General features: G+C 39.6%; 1 protein-coding gene across 1 annotated transcript in view; it reads left to right on the top strand.

Moving 5' to 3' along the window:
* Nucleotides 1–22062, top strand: part of LOC136863719 (uncharacterized) — a 464789-nt gene that overhangs the window by 152958 nt on the left and 289769 nt on the right. Inside the window, exons 2-3 of the mRNA XM_067140077.2 lie at nucleotides 7604–7830; nucleotides 11046–11243. Coding sequence (XP_066996178.2) covers nucleotides 7604–7830; nucleotides 11046–11243 — 425 coding nt within the window. The remainder of the gene's footprint in view (nucleotides 1–7603; nucleotides 7831–11045; nucleotides 11244–22062) is intronic.

Raw genomic sequence — 22062 nt, 5'->3', positions numbered from 1 at the left:
GAGCTGACTTCCTTCTTACAGAATACTGCTGATCGCAACTGCGACCTCACTGCATTAGCTTTACTACACCTTGATTCGATCTCACTTACTATATTACCATCCTGGGAGAACACACAACCTAAATACTTGAAATTATCGACCTGTTCTAGCTTTGTATCACCAATCTGACATTCAATTCTGTTGAATTTCTTACCTACTGACATCAATTTAGTCTTCGAGAGGCTAATTTTCATACCATACTCATTGCACCTATTTTCAAGTTCCAAGATATTAGACTGCAGGCTTTCGGCACAGTCTGCCATTAAGATCAAGTCATCAGCGTAGGCCAAACTGCTTACTACATTTCCACCTAACTGAATCCCTCCCTGCCATTTTATACCTTTCAGCAGATGATCCATGTAAACTACGAACAGCAAAGGTGAAAGATTGCAGCCTTGTCTAACCCCTGTAAGTACCCTGAACCAAGAACTCATTCTACCATCAATTCTCACTGAAGCCCAATTGTCAACATAAATGCCTTTGATTGATTTTAATAATCTACCTTTAATTCCATAGTCCCCCAGTACGGCGAACATCTTTTCCCTCGGTACCCTGTCATATGCTTTCTCTAGATCTACGAAACATAAACACAACTGCCTATTCCTCTCGTAGCATTTTTCAATTACCTGGCGCATACTGAAAATCTGATCCTGACAGCTTCTCTGTAGTCTGAAACCACACTGGTTTTCATCCTACTTCCTCTCAATGACTGATCGCACCCTCCCTTCCAAGATCCCAGTGAATACTTTGCCTGGTATACTAATCAATGAGATACCTCGATAGTTGTTGCAATCCTTCCTGTTCCCTTGCTTATAGATAGGTGCAATTACTGCTTTTGTCCAATCTGAAGGTACCTTACCAACACTCCATGCAAATTTTACTACTCTATGAAGCCATCTCATCCCTGCCTTCCCAATATATTTCACCATTTCAGGTCTAATTTCATCTATTCCTGCTGCCTTATGACAATGGAGTTTATTTACTATCCTTTCCACTTCCTCAAGCATAATTTCACCAACATAATTTTCCTCCTCCCCATGAGCTTGGCTGTTTGCAACACCACCATGATGATTTCCTTTTACATTGAGAAGATGTTCAAAATATTCCCTCCACCTCTCCAGTGATTCCCTGGGATCTATTATGAGTTCACCTGAATTACTCAAAACACGGTTCATTTCCTTTTTCCCTCCCTTCCTAAGATTCTTTATTACTGTCCAGAAAGGTTTTCCTGCTCCTTGAACTAGCATTACCAGGTTATTACCAAAATCTTCCCATGACTGCTTTTTGGATTCAACAACTATTTCTTTCGCTCTGTTTCTTTCATCTACGTACCAATCCCTGTCTGCCTCAGCCCTTGTTTGGAGCCATTTCTGATAAGCCTTCTTTTTACGTTTACAAGCTGCTCTCACTTCAACATTCCACCAAGATGTTCGCCTTTTCCCATCTTTAAACACAGTTGTTCCTAGGCATTCCCTTGCTGTTTCTACTACAGCATCCCTGTATGCCACCCATTCACTTTCTATATCCTGAACCTGCTTACTGTCTATTGTTCGAAACTTCTCACTAATTATATCCATGTACTTCTGTCTAATTTTCTCGTCCTGGAGATTTTCTACCCTTATTCGTTTGCAGACAGATTTCACTTTCTCTACCCTAGGCCTAGAGATACTTAGTCACTACAGATCAGATAGTGGTCTGTATCATCGAAAAATCCGCGAAAAACTCGTACATTCCTAACAGATTTCCTGAATTCAAAGTCTGTTAAGATATAGTCTATTATGGATCTGGTACCCCTAGCCTCCCATGTGTAGCGGTGAATAGCCTTATGCTTGAAGAATGTATTCGTAACAGCTAAACCCATACTAGCACAGAAGTCCAGCAAACGCTTCCCATTCCCATTAGCTTCCATATCTTCCCCACATTTACCAATCACCCTTTCGTATCCTTCAGTTCTATTCCCAACTCTCGCATTGAAATCGCCCATTAGCACTATTCTATCCTTGCTGTTGACCCTGACCACGATGTCACTCAATGCTTCATAAAACTTGTCCACTTCATCCTCATCTGCACCCTCACATGGTGAATACCCGGACACAATTCTAGTCCTAATTCCTGCAACTGACAAATCTACCCACATCATTCGCTCATTTACGTGCCTAACAGAAACTATATTGCGTGCAATGGTATTCCTGATAAAGAGCCCTACCTCAGACTCTGCCCTTCCCTTTCTAACACCCGTCAAGTACACTTTATAATCTCCTATCTCTTCCTCATTATCTCCCCTTACCCGAATATTACTTACTCCAAGCACATCCAGATGCATCCTCTTTGCTGACTCAGCCAGTTCTACCTTCTTTCTTCCATAAGCCCCATTAATATTGATAGCTCCCCATCGAATTCCATTTCGTTCGCTAAGTTGTTTCCAAGGAGTCCCTCGCCTGTCAAATGGGAGTGGGACTCCATTACTCCCATAGGTCCGAGGCTTGCTTAAAGTGTTCTGAGCTCGGTCAATTCATGAAGCAGGATGCTGCCCTACTTGCACATAGTCCAAGTGAGGATCTCTCCTCTAACGGGTTATGGACCACCGGTGAATTGTATAGTCCTAGCCGCCTGAGCACAAGGAGGGCCACGACTCAGAATATGTCCGAGATGCCCACTCCCATTCCATAGCAACTGGTATCCCGACTCTCAGGACCACTTACTAGGCCACTCAGCCGTTGCCCATGGTTCACGAACTAGGACGTGACTACAGTAACCCACAAGCATGAACCATACATTATTACTTGAGAAAAATAAATCTTGTAACTAAACCACATATATTACAGAAGTAGTAGTATTATTATTAACATATTAATACTTAAAATAAATTGAACTTGTAACTATCTCTTGCACACATTAAATAAATTATTATTATTATTATTATTATTATTATTATTATTATTATTATTATTATTATTATACATAACAAAAACAAAATCACACCAACCTCAACAGAGTCGCGTAGATATTAGCAAAATACCACGTAAGTTGAAACCTTGTGTGTGGTAATTTAGAATATTAATTACATAAAGGAAAATATATTTTTAAATGATGCCTGAAGTACGAGTATGGGTATGAGTGAATGATGGATATGATCAACAGCACATGGTGGAGCATCGAATAGAAAGGTCCCATTGTATCTCGTTTCCGAGTTATCGTCAGGTGCTCATGTTGCTGGAGCTTGGCAAGTAATGGAAAGATGAGGTTTACTGAAACAGGCTCTATTTGGACTTGTACCACCTCATGTGCACGTCCAGCCAATCACATGAACTGTTGAGTAGGTGCAGTGGGTTAGACTTAACAAGAGCAGTTGCTACGGTGTTGTATGGAACCTGGAAATGACAGATATGCATTTGATGATGGAACTGCCGAATATAACGCCAATGAAGCAACGTGGTCTGCCCGTATGCGAATCGTTTTCTTATTTGGCACATTGCAGGCAAGAAAACATTTCAGCCATTACTCGAACGACTACGATACACAGGATCTTTTCAAAAAACAGAGTGAAGTGGCAGACAGGTTAGGGTCCGAACTGTTGCTTTCGAAGAGCGGGCTTTGTTGCACACTGCAAAAGATACAAACGTATGCAAGTCGGCTGCCTACGAATCCAACAGACACCTGGTACGTTTGGAATGGTCGGGGTTCTACAAGACGACGACTGTATGCTTGCATTTTTTTTCTAGTTGCTTTACGTCGCACCGACACAGATAGGTCTCATGGCGACGATGGGACAGGAAAGGGCTAGGAGTTAGGAGGAACCGGCCGTGGCCTTAATTAGGGTACAGCCCCAGCATTTGCCTGGTGTGAATATGGGAAACCACGGAAAACCATCTTCAGGGTCGCCGACAGTGGGATTCGAACTCACTATCTCCCGGATAATTTCCTTGTTACTGTGGACACGACCGATACAGAAATACCATTCCCTTTAAATTGTGAGCAATGTACGGACAAAACTCCTATTTTACATATACGAAGGCTGATCAACAAAGACTTAGACAGTTTTTTCACAGATGTTTATTACTCCATTTCAATGTTTACATGATCTTTTTCAAAGTAGTCCCCTCCTACCTCAATGCAATTTTGCTAGCGTCTCTGCCAGTCCTTGAACACATGCTGCAGACTATTTTCTGTCAGGTCCTTGAGAATCGCCTCACTCTTCTTGAGCACCGCTTCAGAGTTCTCAAATCGAATGCCCTTAAGTGATGCCTTTAGTGATCGGAATAAAAATTAATCACAGGGTGCATGATCAGGGATATAAGGTGGATGCAATACACAGGTAATGTTGAATCGAGCCAGAAATTTCATGACTTGATTTGCGACGTGAGGCCGTGCACTGTCGTGGCTGGGTCTCCGATTGATTTATTTTGGTGCACTGCATTGTAAAATACTTTGCCATCGTATGCATGTATGCCCTGCCGTTTATCCCTTACTGCATTGAAATGAGGGACATTTCCAGTTCGGGGCTGTGTCATTAGCCTTTCCTAGTCGAGGTCCACGCCTCGATTCTCCCGTTGTGCGTATCATAATATGTCTGATATTATCAAAAAGGGAGGGGTTCGGTTCAACCACGAGAAGATGGGTGAACGGAATTTAATGAAAATAGGTTTGTAGAGTCAGGGAATAAAGCACTACGGTCTAGGTTATAAATAATTTTATTCACGCTTGATGAAATGGTAGTTTAGGGGAAGGTGCCCAAAATGTAATGTTTTAATACCTATGTTATTGGTCCTATCGAAAAATACTGCATAACAAAAGTTTTAGAGAATAAAATTACCGATCATTTACATCTTATACAGTTCTGCCATACCGGCTATGATAAGAGATTTCATGAATTTATACTTTCGTTGCTTAGTCCATATTAACGCCGAGCATTGCTAACATAGAAATAATTGTTCAATCATGTTAACTGGCGATGGTTTTTGTCATGATTGTCTAGAGGTGTAAAACTGCATGGTCATCTGTCCATATCGACAAGGAAAATTGTGAAGATGATTATAAAAATTGAGTAAAAAACGTAAAGGAAGGGTCGCTTGAAGAATAAGACAAGAGAGAGAGAGAGTAATAAAAAAAGGTGGTACAAAAGTTCATAAAAACTGATCAACAATAACATTACCTTGATCGTTGTTGTTATGTATTTTGTCTCTTCTGCTGTCACTCATTTCCGATGGATGGGATTATTGCTGCGTCCCGAGTTAAACAGCATGCTTCAATTTTGGCGGAAATTAGTTGGGGAGTTAGATAACTTTGCACGTGCTATATGGTTGTCCCGTCAACTGCAAGGACAATAAGTATCGAAATGAGGAAAAGTCGTGAAGGAACGTAATGAAAGAGGAAGGAAGACTTCCTTTATATAGGATGCCTCAGTATCACAGTTAAAAGAAAACTCGATATGAAGGCCTATAATATCGGAACCCGATACTTGGCTTTCTTCTATATCGGAAGAAAGAGATCAAATACAGATCAGCAATAACACAAAACAATATTAAATTGCAAAGGGCCACAGAGAGCAAGGAAACGAGTATGTCACGACAAGCCACTGATACTTATACGCCTCAGAATCTGGGGAAAAACATGAGAGGTGGACAGAAGTATAATCATGCACATCCCAAGTTATTATCCCGTCAATGACTTGTCTTCAGCTAGTATTATTTAAAACATGTAAAATAATTCCTATTTCTTAAAATTTCGGTTGTTCTTTATATCCATTTAACAATTTTCCTAATAACTATAATTTTTCTCATCCAGACAATGTTCGGTAAATAAGTCACTGAGCGAGTTGGCCGCGTGTTTAGGGGCCCGTAGCTGTGAGCTTGCATTCTGAAGATGGTGAGTTCTCACCGTCGGTAGCCATGAAATTATTTTCCGTAGTTTCCTATTTTCAAACCAGGCATCTCAGGCTGTACCATAATTACGGCCGCGGCCGCTAACTTTCCTATCCTAGCCCTTTCCCATCCTCGCGTCGCCGTAAATCTTACATGTGTTAGTACGACGTTTAACCACTTGGAAATAAATCATCATCATCATCATCATCTGTTTACCCTCCAGGGCCGGCTTTACCCTCGGACACAGCGAGGGATCCCACCTCTACCGCCTCAAGGGCAGTGTCCTGGATCTTCAGACTCTTGGGCGGGGATACAACTGGGGAGAATGACCAGTACCTCGCCCAGGTGGCCTCACCTGCTATGCTGAACAGGGGCCTTGTGGAGGGATGGGAAAATTGGAAGGGATAGGCAAGGAGGAAGGAAGGAAGCGGCCGTGGCCTTATGTTAGGTACCATCCCGGCATTCGCCTGGAGGAGAAGTGGGAAACCACGGAAAACCACTTCCAGGTTGGCTGAGGTGGGAATCGAACCCACCTCTACTCAGTTGACCTCCCGAGGCTGAGTGGACCACGTTCCAGCCCTCATACCACTTTTCAAATTTCGTGGCAGAGCCGGGAATCGAACCCGGGCCTCCAGGGGTGGCAGCTAATCACGCTAACCACTACACCACAGCGGCGGACTGGAAATAAATAAATTAAAAAATAAATAATAAATAAATAAGAAAATAAATAAATAAATAGCCGTCTGTGTATATTATCTACAACATAGAGTTCTTTATTCATCCCTTAAAAAAAATCACTTTGATACTGTTAACATATTGTCCGACTTATTGGCTGAATGTCTGCGTTGAGGACTTCCGTTCAGAGGGTCCCTGGTTCGATTCCCGGTCGGGTCGGTGATTTTAATTGCGTCTGATTAATTCTTCTGTCCCGGGGACTGGGTGTTTGTGTTTATCCCAACACTTCCCTCTTCATATTCAGACAACACACTACACTACCAACCACCACAGAAACATACAATAGTAATTACATCCCTCGAGATATAGGGTTGGTCTCAGGAAGGATATCCGTAAAACAGGGTCAGATCCACATATGTGACACAGTTCGCACCCGTGACCCCACAGATGTGGGAAAAGCGGTAGAAGAAGAGGAAGAAGAAGACTGTAAACATATTCTCGAAAAAAAATGTCCCACTTCGAGGTCGAGGATGTACAATGTTGTAGATCACACAACGTTAAAAGCATCGCATTCTTGACATTGTATAGTGAGGTTATTCAGTAGTGGTTGCATATCTGATTGTTCTAAATAGTTGACCACACCGAAGCAGTTAGCTTTTGATTTAGGTTGAGTGCACTTTTGTGATCAGTTCAGTGATTCGTTCTTTATTTGCTGCTCATGGTGGTAGTTAAAAGCCAGTTTTGATCATTTTGTGAACTCTGATGATGGTCACATTGTTAATAATGTAACTCCTATCTCCTATAGATTATGTTCCTATCGTCAACGGCATTGTGCTTTCCCGACCTCGAAGTAGGAAAGATTCCTCGTTAGTATTATTATTTACTATACAAACGTTGTAATGAGCATTTCAATTTCGATTATGTTGAAATTAAAATGCTCACAAATGTATGCAATAATATGTTAATGTACTCTGAAACTTGAAAGTCATGATTTAATTTTATCATTACCAAATTATTTTGTGTTACAGGGAGAGAGATGAACCTGATCGAGAAATTGCTGCGCTACCATTACGTGATGCTGTGGTACAAGAACACCCTGGGGATGGAGATCCTCAAGGCTTACCCCAGCTTGAATTTGCAGTCCGGTGTCACTCATCAGACCAGAGATTCCACTTGAAGGCCAAGTCTGTGGCTGATCGAGCTGTTTGGCTGTCAGCTGTCACTATTTTTACCAAGCGACTTTACTCCTTCATGAGTACGTAATAGTGTTGACGTTGTGGTTAAACCCTTTGGATATCATTCTACATTAAATATTATATGGACATACTAATTATAAATGCCTTTCGTTTTTAATTATTATGTATCTTACTTTTTCATATTGATATATGAGGCGCCTAGAATCCAAGTCCAAAAGGCTAAATTATCATGAAAACAAGGAAGACACTTTCTATATGAACAGACATTCTTGGAATACAAGCAGTGATGAGAAAAGTACAAGAAAAAAGTTATTGGGCTCGATACAGTTATTTGAGAAATATTTTACTCAATAACGGTTACAAATTATTGTTTAAAAAGTAATCATTAAAATTATAATTACAGTTACTTTAAAGAATTTTAGTCTTCAGGTAATCACTTATTTATATTATTCCAGCCCCAAGGGAAAAATAAGTTTGCAAGGAAAAGGAATATTTTACTTAATTTTGTGTGTTTGTTTTAGCATAATATTAGCTGGCTATCATCACTAGGTGAGACTAAATGTGACCTTAACATTTTCGAAATGATCTTCTCCCCATCATTTCTATTTTAATTAATGACTTTTAGCGTTTGAAATTATTCTCTATTTACTTTGCAAAAAATAACTTTTTTTCTTAAAATTCTCATCGCTAATCCTAGATATCTTAAGGGGCAAAGTACATTTTAGCATTTACTGAAAAGACGCCGTACAGGGGCACTTTAAGAAATACCTTTGTTTAATTTTAAGATGACAGTCTTTGGGAGTAATGGTGGTTACAGAATCGACTCGTTCTTATTCACCTTGGCTGCATTATTTTCCTTGACAATGCATCCTATCATACAGTACACCACTTATTGCAGAGAAAATCTATTTTATTTATTTATTTATTTATTTATTTATTTATTTATTTATTCCTGACTTACATTCGTGGCGATGTTAGGGCTCACGGCCCTCTCTTACACTTATAGTTGAAAGACAATAATAGTACAGGGTCAGGTGGCGTAACAGAGAGAGAGCTGGTAGAATGTGTAAAACAAACATCACCCTGTATACACGGTAGATAGGAACACAAAAAGAAAATTTATTTTCTGTTCTATGATTACCTCCTTATCACTGCGGCCTGAATTCTGTGGAATTGGTACGAAATTTAGTACTGAGCTGGTGGCTGCGTGGTTTGCGTCACGTAGCTAAGAGATTGCATTGGGGAAATAGTGGGTTCGAACCGCACTGTCGGCAACCCTGAAGATGGTTTTCCGTGGTTTCACATTTGCACACCAGCCAAATTGGGATGTACCTTAATCAAGGCCATAGTCGCTTCCTTCCCATGCCTCGAACTTCCCTATGCCATCGTCACTCCGTCCATAGATTTCCAGGTGAAAAATTCCCTAATTTTCTCCCGTGTCTTGAAAACTCCTAGATGACCTTCAAGGGGATTTTCATGATAATATCCGAAAATCTTGGGTGCTAAGACAGCGGGGATAACTATTTTCATATTCTGGTCTTCACGGGAGGGAAAACAGAACACCATTTCTCAAAACATACGGGGCAACAATCTCACCAGAAGAAAGATTATAAATAATAGGTCCAAGCACAGGCGCTCTCTTTGTCGCTTAGCAATGTCATGGTGTAACAACGGAGCATTCGAGAGAATGGCATAAACTACAGATTCAAAAGAAAACGGAGGGTTAGATAATTTAGAAGGGACAAGATTGCAATTACTGGAATTACTATCTGAAAACATTCTATTGAAGATATCAGCGACCACATTCTCTGTACCCAGAATATGTCGCTCGTCAGACTGGAATCCAAAACTGCGAATAGCCCAGCGAGCTCGGCGACCAGTACGACGGAGCTTACCTAAACCCAAATTAAATCCTGATTATCAGTTTCTAATTCAAATTTGACATGCTCCAGATATATACGAAATTTTTCCATGGCAAAAAGAACTGTAAGACTCTAGTTCATAACTTCAGTATTTCGCTTTCTGAGGATAAAGCGTTCTAAAAGAGTATCCGACAGGTCGCCTATCTACATCAGAGTCTTGTAATAAGAGAGCAGTGACGGCAGATGAAGACACACCTCTTTGAACTATAAATTTCCTGGAAAAAAATCAGTTATGACCAGGACTGGCGCGTTACAAAACACCAACTCCAGGTCTTCCGAAGCAGCTTGTTGGGAAGACTCCACACACATTTGATACCTGTATAACGCAGCAGATTAATAGGAGCAGCACTATTAGCGAATTTGTGTATATATTTGCGAAATAAATTTATCATCCCGATGAATCGGATCACATCCTAGACATCCTTAGCAGGCATGAAATCACGGATCACCTGAGTCCTAGAATGGTCAACAGATATTTATCTAGGAGAAACGAAACTATGTGCCCCAAGGACATGCTCGGCTTAGCGAACTATATCTTACATCATTTTAAGTCAGCCCTTCTTTCCTGAGGTGCAGTAGGACTTCATTTAGGTGAGTAAAATGTTCCTCACCGAGCTCGATAGCTGCAGTCTCTTAATTGCGGCCAGTATCCAGTAATCGGGAGATAGTGGGTTCGAATCCCACTGTCGGCAGTCCTGAAGATGGTTTTCCGTGGTTTCCCATTTTCACACCAGGAAAATGCCGGGGCTGTACCTTAATTAAGGCCACAGCCGCTTCTTTCCCATTCCTAGGCCTTTCCTGTCTCATCATCGTCATAAAACCTATCTGTGTCGGTGCGACGTAAAGCAAATAGCAAAAAAATTCTTTTGTCATGTATACACGTAGCTTCTAAATGACGACCTTTCATATAACCCTGTAATTTTTCTTTTACTAGCGGCTTAATGTCACAGTAACACTTCGAAGGTTTTCCTGTGACGCACAGATGTGAAGGTGCTAGAATTGCGGATGTAGCAATTGTTGCCTTAAGGTACAGTCCCAGCGTTTGTCTGCTGTGAAAATGGGAAACTACAGAAAACCATCCACAGGGCTGCCGATGGAGGGATTCATACCCACCATCTCCTGAATAAAAGTTCACAGCTACATGATTTTAACCGCACAGCCAACTTGATTGATACCCTAAATGTTAATTTAACAGTCACAGTAACTTTATTATTTCAGGCTAAAATAAAGTACATACTGATACCTTATTTCTGTTGTCTACACAACAATACTTAGGTATTATTCTATCAACAGACACTTGAGTTGAAGTTTTGAGTAGTCACGCTCATGTTACTTGATTTTTTTCCCTCCAGATACTCAAACTGAGAATGTCCAGTATCCAACATTTCCATCACGGCATAATAGAAAAATTATGAAGAGGGTTTCATTGGGAAATCACTCAAAGAATTCAGTGCAAAGAAGAGATTCGTTACGGACAGTATTGAGAAATGCTGGGAAAGAGCAGATTTCTTGGCATAAACTGGAGGTGGTTACACAGAGCAAGATTTATGGTAAGTAAAAATCTGTTACTGGTGAAACCAAATATTTTTTTCACAGCTTTCTTCACAAAGAATTAAACTGAATTAACTACTTTTTTTTTTCAAATTGCCTCATTGGAAGATATTCTACCATGTGAAGACTCCTCTGCAATTGACTCTTTGACATAAACATTTGATGTCTTGTATTATTATTACCAGCATGTTGATAAGAGTCTGTTCATTGAAAATGTTAGTACTTCAACATAATACATAGTATGTTTAAGAGAGAGTATGTGTTTTTTGTTTTGTTCTATAAATGTTAAAATTATGTCCTTTACATCTGAAATTAGAGAACTTCCATGATAATGCTGACGTCTGCGTATTCATGTCTTGTCTAGTAAATGTTCCCTTTATGTAAAAGCAATGAAACTATTATGCTATAAGCTAAAAATTAGAGATACACTATTTTAATATATGGTACAGTATAAATATTCTGATTCAGTAGATAGAACAAACTATTGCAAATTAATTAAAACTTTGTGTTACTGTTGTCACAGAAGGCTAAAATATCCCAAGCCACTCATTTATTTTAATTTACTTGACACTAAAAATCTTCAGAGAAGTTGGGGCACCACTGTGGACCAAATTCAGATCTATGTTCATACAAACCTTGTCTGTCAGGGAACATTGCAGGCTAATCCACATTCCAGATATAGAGCTTCTGGAGAACATTCCTAGTATCCTTCTGCTCTGTCATGTCTTGTAACATACTCTTAATCCATAATCACTGCAGTTGGTATCACAAAATATCACAGATGTACCTGTTGACATTGACATTAAAGCCCATTCTGCTATTAAAAGTGGTGACCCTATAACAATTATAATTTTGTGTGCCTGCCCTTGTAAGGCAGACCCTTCAACGAGGGTGGGCCACATCTGCTGTGTATGGGAAACTACATGTTACTGTTGTGGAGGATAGTATTGTGTGTGGTGTGCGAGTTTCAAGAATGTTGGTGACAGTACAATCACCCAGTCCTCGAGCCAGAAGAAGTGAACATTTAAGGTTAAAATCTCCGACCCGGCCAGGAATCGAACCTGAGGCCCTCTCAACCGAAGGCGACTATGCTGACTATTCAGTCAAGAAGCCAGGCAGCTGTGCCAGTGATGAGGTGGCAGTCCTGAGCGAATGTGAATCGATGTCTCCTATGATATGGCCCAAGTCATAAAGACTGAACAGATCTTCTTGGTTTCAGACCCACTTCTGTAAATTTGTTTCTTTTGGTCAGTGGCTTATCCGACTAATTGGCCGAATGGTCAGCGTTGAGGCCTTTGGTTCAGAGGGTCCCGGGCTCGATTCCCGGCCGGGCAGTGGATTTTAATCGCGTCTGATTAATTCTTCTGGCCTGCAGACTGGGTGTTTGTGTTTGTCCCAACATTTTCCTCTTCACATTCAGACAACACACTACACTACCAACCACCACAGAAACACGCAATAGTGATAGATAGATAGATAGGGTTGGCGTCAGGAAGGGCATCTGGCCGTAAAACAGGGCCAAATCCATATGTGCGACACAGTTCGCACCCGCGACCCCACAGGTGTGGGAAAAGCGGTAGAAAAAGAAGAAGAAGACTTTGGTCAGTGGCATCTTGAGAAATATGAACATATTATCCTTTAAGTGTATGTTCACATACAATGTGTTTCACATCCTTTCAACCCATATTTACTACATGAGATTCATCAATGTAATTCCAGATTTTTACCCTGAAAAGGGATTCCTTAATGTATTAGTAAACTAGCTGTGTGGTACCTTCTGCTGACAGGACGAAATATAACATGTGCCAAAACACTTAACTCCCTAGCTACTTTCCATCAATATTCAGGCATGCTGCTTTACTTGGGATGCAACAGTAATCCCATCTATTGAAGATGAGTGGCAGCAGAAGAGACAAATCACATCACAACAATGGTCAATGTAATGTTATTGTTGATCACTTTCATGAGCTTTCAATATTGTAGTCATTCACATTTAGTTTTTTCCAACTGTGTGATATTAGGGCATCTAATGTAAATGGAGTCCTTCCTTCTTTCATGACTCCCACTTGTCTTATTCTTCGAGCGATCATTCCTTCACGTTTTTCTCTCATTTTTTATAATTATCTTCACAATTGTCCTTGTCGAATAGGACTGATGACCACGCAGTTTCACATCCTAAGACAATCATGACATGAACCACTGCTGGTTAACACGATAGAACAATATTTACATGTTAGCAATGCTTGGCGTTAATGTGGAATAAGCAAGAAAAGTATAAAATTCATCAGTTCTATTATCATAGTCTGTACAGTAAAACTGCATGACATAAGATTGTATTCTCTATGACTTCAGTTATGTAGTACTTTTTGATGAGACCAATAACGTAGGTATTTAAAAGTAAATTTTAGGCGCCTTCCCCTAAACTACCATTTTATCCAGTGTGAATACAATTATTTACAGCCTAGACTGAAGTGCCTTATTTCCTGACTTTGCATACTGATTTTCATTAAATTCTGTTCACTTATTTTCTCGTGCTTCAGTGGTGACTTCGCAACAAAAATTATTATATAGTATTTATCGATAGGTCCGCCTCTGTGGTGTAGTGGTTAGCGTGATTAGCTGCCACCCCCGGAGGTCCGGGTTCGATTCCCGGCTCTGCCACGAAAATTTGAAAAGTGGTACGAGGGCTGGAACGGGGTCCACTCAGCCTCGGGAGGTCAACTGAGTAGAGTTGGGTTCGATTCCCACCTCAGCCATCCTCGAAGTGGTTTTCCGTGGTTTCCCACTTCTCTTCCAGGCGAATGCCGGGATGGCACCTAACTTAAGGCCACGGCCGCTTACTTCCCTCTTCCTTGTCTATCCCTTCCAATCTTCCCATCCCTCCACAAGGCCCCTGTTCAGCATAGCAGGTGAGGCCGCCTGGGCGAGGTACTGGTCATTCTCCCCAGTTGTATCCCCCGACCAAGAGTCTGAAGCTCGAGGACACTGCCCTTGAGACGGTAGAGGTGGGATCCCTCGCTGAGTCCGAGGGAAAAGCCGAACCTGGAGGGTAAACAGATGATGATGATGATTTATCGATAGGATCACTAATAACATAGAATTATATTTTAGGCCTTCCCCTAAACTACCATTTCACTCAGCAAGAAAATAATTATTTACAGCCTAGATTGTAATGCCTCATTCCCCGATTTTACATACCAATTTTCTTTAAATTCTCTTCAGCCATTTTCTCGTGACAGACAGGCAGACAGACAGACAGACAGACAGACAGACAGACATGATGGAAAATTAAAACGTGCATTTCCTTGTTACTGTGGACACGACCGATACAGAAATATCATTATTTTTAAATTCTGAATAATGTACAGACAAAACTCTTATTTTATATATACAGGTTGGTTGGAAACGACATGAAACAGGTATATGAGCGTTAGAGTATTGGTCATGCTGATAAATAATCTGAAAGAAATAATTCGATATCTCATGCTGTTGACATTTTATCAGGTGCTGAAGTTAGCCAATCAGATCACTTCGCAGGCGAATTCAAGTGGGCTTTGCGAGGCGGTGTTGCTAAATCTGTACGTTGCTTAAGACTGGTATGAGAGCACCAGTCAAGGAATAAAACTTCACCAGGGGAGGGGATTGAATACAGACCTCCAAATCAACTAGTAGATGAAGGTACAAGTGGAATTTTTCTTTTTTTTTTCCTTCAATTTTCTTTACATCGCACCAACACAGACAGGTCTTATGGCGATGATGGAATAGGAAAGGGCTAGGAGCAAAATGAAAGTGACCATGGCCTTAATTAAGGTACAGCCTGCCTGGTTTGAAAATGGTAAACTGCAGAAAACCATCTTCAGGGCTGCCAACAGTGCAGTTCGAACCCATTATCTTCCAAATGCAAGCTGACAGCTACTTGACCCAAACCACACGGCCACTCGCTTGGTGGCACAAATGGACACTAAGTACCGAGGCAGTTTCTGGCTCTTAGACAAATACTGATTACAGTTTATAACTACTTTAGACTACAGTAAGTGAATAATAAATTACAATAATTATTTTTTATTGTAATTACATTTCTTCTATATTTGCAATTATGTCACTAAAACTGGGTGACTAAACACTGACCTTTTGCAGTGCCATCTATTGTGGTTTGGCTTCATAAACAAAAAGATTCCCGGACATGACATAAGTCAGCAATTGGTAACAAAATTCTGGACTTACCAGAAGCCCACTATTGACAACACCTTGGTATAAAACTCTTCAATCTGCTGAATATAACACAGAAAATCTGCATTCCCATTTGTGTAACACAGATTCCACAATACAACACATTCATCAGAAGATTGCTATGAAAAACTGCACTCCATAAGGTATTTAGCGGTTATTAATGGTTATAACAACAAAACTTCCAACATATCCTAAAGTAAGAACAGAGAAATGAAAATCCACAGCCTGTTCCCAGTCATTCGACCGGGTCAGGAATGGGATGAATGAAGCCCCCATCTAGCGGCGAGGATAGGAACTGTGCCTGTTCCTGAAGTCTGTCGTACTCCTCTGGGGCAATGAATATTGAATGACAGATGAAATTAAATGATAATGGAGAGTGTTGCTGGAATGCATTATGACAGGGTAAACCGGCATACCCGGAGAAAAACCTGTCCTGCCTCCGCTTTGTCTAGCACAAGTCTCACACAGAGTGACCGGGATTTAAACCACGGAATCCAGCATGAGAGGCCGGCGCACTGTGGCCTGAGGCACGGAGGCTCCCACGAACAGAGACATTTGTAATACTAATGTATTTCAGAGCATACATACAAGAACTTGATCAAAATCCAGGAAGTTTATATAGAAAATAGTATTTAGAACAACGAACAGAACACAAGCAGACTTGAACCCAGAAAGAGTATCCACCATACAGGCATCTATGACTTTTCTTGGTGTGTAGGAGGTAAAGTGCAGTGAGTGGCTCAAAAATTGATATTAGTTATACTGGCCATTTTTAAACTTGTAACACTGAACAATTTAGATCTTATTTTTTTGTTGTTATCTGAAGCCACCTCTTTATAGTTTCAACTCAGTTAATTAGTTTCAGCAGACTGAAGAACCTAACAGTTACAAATTAATTTAAAACAATGATGCAAAATATAGGATATGCCTATGAAACCATTTACTGGATACAGGTCATGAACACAAACTTCAAAACAAGTATGAAAATTCTCATCAATCCAAAAGTATATACTGGTATCCTTAACATACTAGAATTATATGAAATATAAACATACACAGTATCCCGAAGTTCCAAAATTCTCAATGGAGAGACATAATTAAAATCCCAGACCCTATAAAACCTGATCATCCAAAGATGATTTTTTATAATAATAATGTTATTTGTGTTTTCATCCCACTAACTACTCTTTTACAGTTTTCGGAGACACCGAGGTGCCAGAATTTAGTCCTGTAGGAGTTCTTTTACGTTCCAGTAAATCTACTGACACGGCTGACGTATTTGAGCACCTTCAAATACCACAGGACTGAGCCAGGATCAAACCTGCCAAGTTGGGGTCAGAAGGCCAGTGCCACAGCTGTCTGAGCCACTCAGCCTGGCAAAATGATTTTTTAACCAAGGATGTTGATAATAGACATAATTATACTAGTACTTCAAATGTTTCTGTCTTGGGAGTCACTTTCCAAGGATGACCATATTCATTTTAGAAAATGCTCAAACTATGTATTGTAGACAAACTAGATAGTGAACTTAAGTCAGTTCAATAAAGCATATAAATAACTTTGTTTTTTAACCTCCTGAATAGCACTAATAAACCCACAATTGTTCACTCATGGTTCTTAAACATTTCTCTGAATACCATCCTTACCTTCAAATATTTCTACAAGGGATACCCTTGACCTCAAAGACTCTGAACTGCACAAAAACATGCTCAGAATATAGATCGTTCAGCACAAAAACAGAGGTTTGTGACGTTTCCATGCAAAACTCAGCAGTTGTCTGCAAGTGCAATTAGATGGTGGCATGTTGTATCTTCACTGCAAAGTACAGCTCCAGTACAAGTGCATCTCTTGGAGTATTCAGTTGCAGGTTGGAGTCTAAACTGTGTACATTGTCATCATCAGGAGAATTAATCCACGAATATTGTCAGAATATTATATACAAATTTGCGATGTGCTGAGTATGGAAACTCGAGCAGAGTCAAGGATATAGAGCTTGTGAATATGCTATATAGCATAATAATGCAGAAATATTATGGCGATGATACAGAAATGCATGACATTATACTGGGTATATATATATTGATGTTGAAGGGGAGGAATAGCCTCTACCTTGAAGGAGGCTGTTCAAGCCATACTACACTTAAATTTCCAGGGCAACAGGAATCATCAAGTCAAAGTGAGTATGACCTATCTCCACCCAAAATGTTGAGCTCCATTGTATTAGAAGATTCTGGAGAACATTTATGAAGACTATTAAAAACATGGCTTCAACTCCTATAGCAAACTAATCATGTGCTATAAGTGAATTAGAATTAAATCAAATTGCAGGTTAATTATAAATTTTGCTACTAGAAAACAACAAGAAGGTACTCTCTTCAAGGGAAACACATGGTCACAATTACAAACATTAAAAGAGCATGTTATGTTGCAATTTGATAGATAAAGAGGTAAAGGTTGTATGGATCTCCAGTACACTATTGGCATCTGAAAATGTGGGAACTAAAAGCATCTAAAATGATTGGTCTGGACAATTTCAAAGCTTCACTTATTTCTATTGACAATATTAAGGCTGAATTTCACATTTGATCCAGGTTTATTACTACATTCATCACACATAAGAACATATAAGATAATAATATATATTGTAAGGCACAAGAGTTTGCAGAAAAAGTGAACAGATTTATAACAGAGGGGAGTGTGGACATAGGGCATGTTTGAAACAGTGACTAAAGTTACTTTCATGATGAAGTATCTTCAATGTCAACACTATCTCACAGAGGAGAGAAAATTACAGTTTAAATGTTACAGTCTGTACATAGCTCTACATGCAGCTATACAATTGATGTGACATGGGGGGCAGATTAGCTAGCAGGGTGTATATCTGTTTTCAAATGAGACAAGGCACTTTCTGCATAAATATTTCAAAGAAACTTAAAGCAATATGTCCATGAAACATTCACGTGCAGGCAAGCAAAAGCGAAAAATTGACAGAAGAGCATTTGAACATTTTTTTAACTTTAGTCCTTGGTGAGTACATGAGAGAACAGAGCCTATTTCTGTGTGATTCCTGGTCAGGTCATACAGATTGTACCTTTTAGATGCAAGTTTTCTGAACAAAGATGTTATACTTGAGATATTACCACCAAAAGAAACAAAATATTGCCAGCCTCTTGATGTGTACTTCTTTTGGCAATATAAGCTAGATATGGGAAGGATTGCTGATTTGGGCCAATGACCCCTTTAAATAAAAAGCATCAACAAATAAACAAGGATCACTGATTTTGTAAGGCTACTATGTGGAAAACCACACATAAAATCACATGATCAGAATTTCATTATTAGAATTCACTTTGCGATACACAATAAATTTTCTGCATAAAAGTATTAGCCTCTTTCTAATATCCTTCCAGAAGGCAGTTCATGACATTGACATACCCATACTATTGTTTGAAAATAGACGTATTAGGTCAGTTGAGTAAATATGTTTTACATATTGTAATTACTTTAAGCAGAGGGGGTGTGATACTGTCAATAATAATAATAATAATAATAATAATAATAATAATAATAATAATAATAATAATAATAATAATAATAATAATAATAATAATAATAATAATAATGTTATTGGGTTTACGTCCCACAAACTACTTTTACGGTTTTTGGAGAAGCCGAGGTACCAGAATTTTGTTCCACAGGAGTTCTTTAACGTGCAAGTAAATCTACTAACATGAGGCTGATGTATTTGAACACCTTCAAATACCACCAGACTGAGCGAGAATTGAACCTGCCAAGTTAGGGTCAGAAGGCCAGCGCCTCAACTGTCTGAGCCACTCAGCCTGGCTGTGACACTGTTAATGGAAAATGTAACAATATACTCATGGCATTGAATCATGTGTGATTTTGCTCATATTATAATGATGTTATATTTCCTTGCATTACTGGTATCCAATTTCCTCTCTTAGGACTTGCACAGATGATTATTCAGATGTCTCCTGAGGTAAAATGCACCATTTTGTGTGGGGAAACAATCAGACCACTGTTAATGTGATGACCAATTATTTGTATTCTAAGCATGTTTTCTTGAGGTTTAGAGCATTCCGTTTTAAGGATTTCCCTTGTAGATATCTAGAATTGTCCTGCTCTCTTCTTAATACTATTATTCTGCTTATTTCATGATTGTGCCTTGATTGATAAATTTAACCATCATTATTGAAAATGATTACCATAGCCTCCTCTTATGTTGTACTTTGGGCAGTGATTAAAGTACTGAACCAGCAGTGGCTTATATTTGGAGAGATCAAGATTTGGAAATCCTGAAATATTCTTGAGCTTAGCCTATTGTACCATTTTAGTATTGCCTTTGGTATGGATCCTCTATGTTGTCCCTTTTCTATCTACCTTTCTTGGCCCTACATTCTTCCAAGTCATCCTCATGAGGGCTAAGAATATTTCTTCTCCTTCTGTCTTTTACAGCTCTTACTATTACTAATTTAAAATTATGTTCTAAAATCATTTTCAACACCAATAATCCAGATGAATGACCTTTGTATGTAAGAGTAATGAAACACTCACCTCCCAACACTTCTTATGGCATCTACTTACCAACAATAACCATCGTCATTCTATCCTCCACTGACAAAGGTTACAACCGAAACTTTTGGACCCTAGTTTTTCGTTTATGTGTACTCTATCCACGTGGTTTTACATGGTAAGTCGCTGCTCTTCATCTATTTCCCAGACATAAAAAAAATCCACAGCCTGTTTCCAGTCATCTGACCGGGTCAGGAATGGAATGAATGAAGACCCCCATCTAGCGGTGAGGATAGGAATTGTGCCAGCTGCCGAAGCCTGTCGTACTCTTCTGGGGCTATGATTAATGAATGACAGATGAAATGAAATGATAGTGGAGAGTGTTGCTGGAATGAAAGATGACAGGGAAAACTGGAGTACCCGGAGAAAAACCTGTCCTGCCTCTGCTTTGTCCAGCACAAATCTCACATGGAGTGACCAGGATTTGAACCACGGAACCCAGAGGCGAGAGGCCGGTGCACTGCCACCTGAGCCATGGAGGCTACTATTTCCCAGACATATAGTGTATATATTTTGCTCCTGCTAGCTTTCTTACATGAGCATTTACTAGATATAATAGTAATGATACGTATACACATAGACAGTTTACAAATTAAAACTGCTTACTTTGTTGTTGTAGACATGTTCTGTGTACAGTCGAAATACCTTGGCAAGTACACTGAACCCATAGGGAACTCTTCGTATTGAAAGTGATATTCGTTGGCAAGGTGATATAGTTTTATGTAGCTTTAGTGATGGTGATTATAATGCTAATGATTTTTGTTGTGTGTTCTTTCAGTGCTTTATTCTTACCTAGCATGTTTCTTATATGTGTAGGGTTTCTGCCACTAGAATATAGCCCCTGTGTTGAGTTCAATGTTATGTTTGATAAATTTATCCATGTTGGTAATTGGTACCTAGCTGTTCTTATTGGTAGTTGCATGTGTGAAATAGAAGCAAAAAATTGCAAACTTGTCCACATTATAATTGATTTCCTGATCATCAATTGTGGGTCTTAAATGTAGTTTTATATTCAAATCTGAATCATGAGGAAAGAGTTTTTCATTTTGAATGTATCACATATGTTCACCTACGTTTGAACCGAGGCAGCATTGGTGAGAAGATAGCAATAATGTCATTGAACAGTTACCAACTAAATGTAGAGGACTGGAAATGAAGGTATTTGTGTATATTGCATATGGCATTCTTTGTAGGAAACAGGTTAATACTTCTCTCAGTAAATATTTTTTCTCTTTACATTTTTGTTACATAGATATCTAAAAGTATTATTTTGTATCAAAATAGTTTACTTATATGCAATGCATTCCTGCATCCTAACCTGGGAGAGGTGCTGTGGGGTCTTTTGTGATGTCATAAATTTATTTTGCAGCAGTTTCCACATTCTCTGACATACAAACTTCATCCACCATATAACGTTTTTTTACATTCCTTCTGTATTACCTGAGTTCAGTAACCACGTATCAGAAGGGATAAATTCCAAGAAAGTGGTATCGTGAGCCATGATGATACAGTGTGTTCCGTTGAGCTCCACGACACCAGTCCCATCTGCAGAGTGAACAACTGCTTTAGTCTAGCGAATACTAATCCAACTGAAAGTAGCTTTGCTATTCCAGTATTTATTGAACTCTCTTATTCCTGGTCCTTTTCTCAATTTGTTGGGGTTGGCGCCTGAGGTTATTTGGCATGGTTTTACGGCCAGATGCCCTCCCTAACACCAACACTGTACAGAGGAATGTCTTCACTATTGTGTGTTTCTGTGGTGGTTGGTAGTGTGGTGCATTGTATGTTGATGAAGAAATACGTATTAGGATCTACACACACACCCAGTCCCTAAGGCAGGCGAATTTACCATCTTCAGCAAAAATCGTTGGCCTGGCCAGCATTGAACCCAGGCCGCTCTGAACCGAAGGCCAGTATGCTGACCATTTAGGAAAGGAATCGGACTCCACTAATTATTGAATATAATAATTCGTTTAAGTTATGAAAAGCAGCAAG

The sequence above is a fragment of the Anabrus simplex genome, chromosome 2, assembly GCF_040414725.1.
Source record: "Anabrus simplex isolate iqAnaSimp1 chromosome 2, ASM4041472v1, whole genome shotgun sequence".
NCBI lineage: Eukaryota > Metazoa > Arthropoda > Insecta > Orthoptera > Tettigoniidae > Anabrus > Anabrus simplex.
This window is presented reverse-complemented; position numbering and strand designations above follow the sequence as displayed.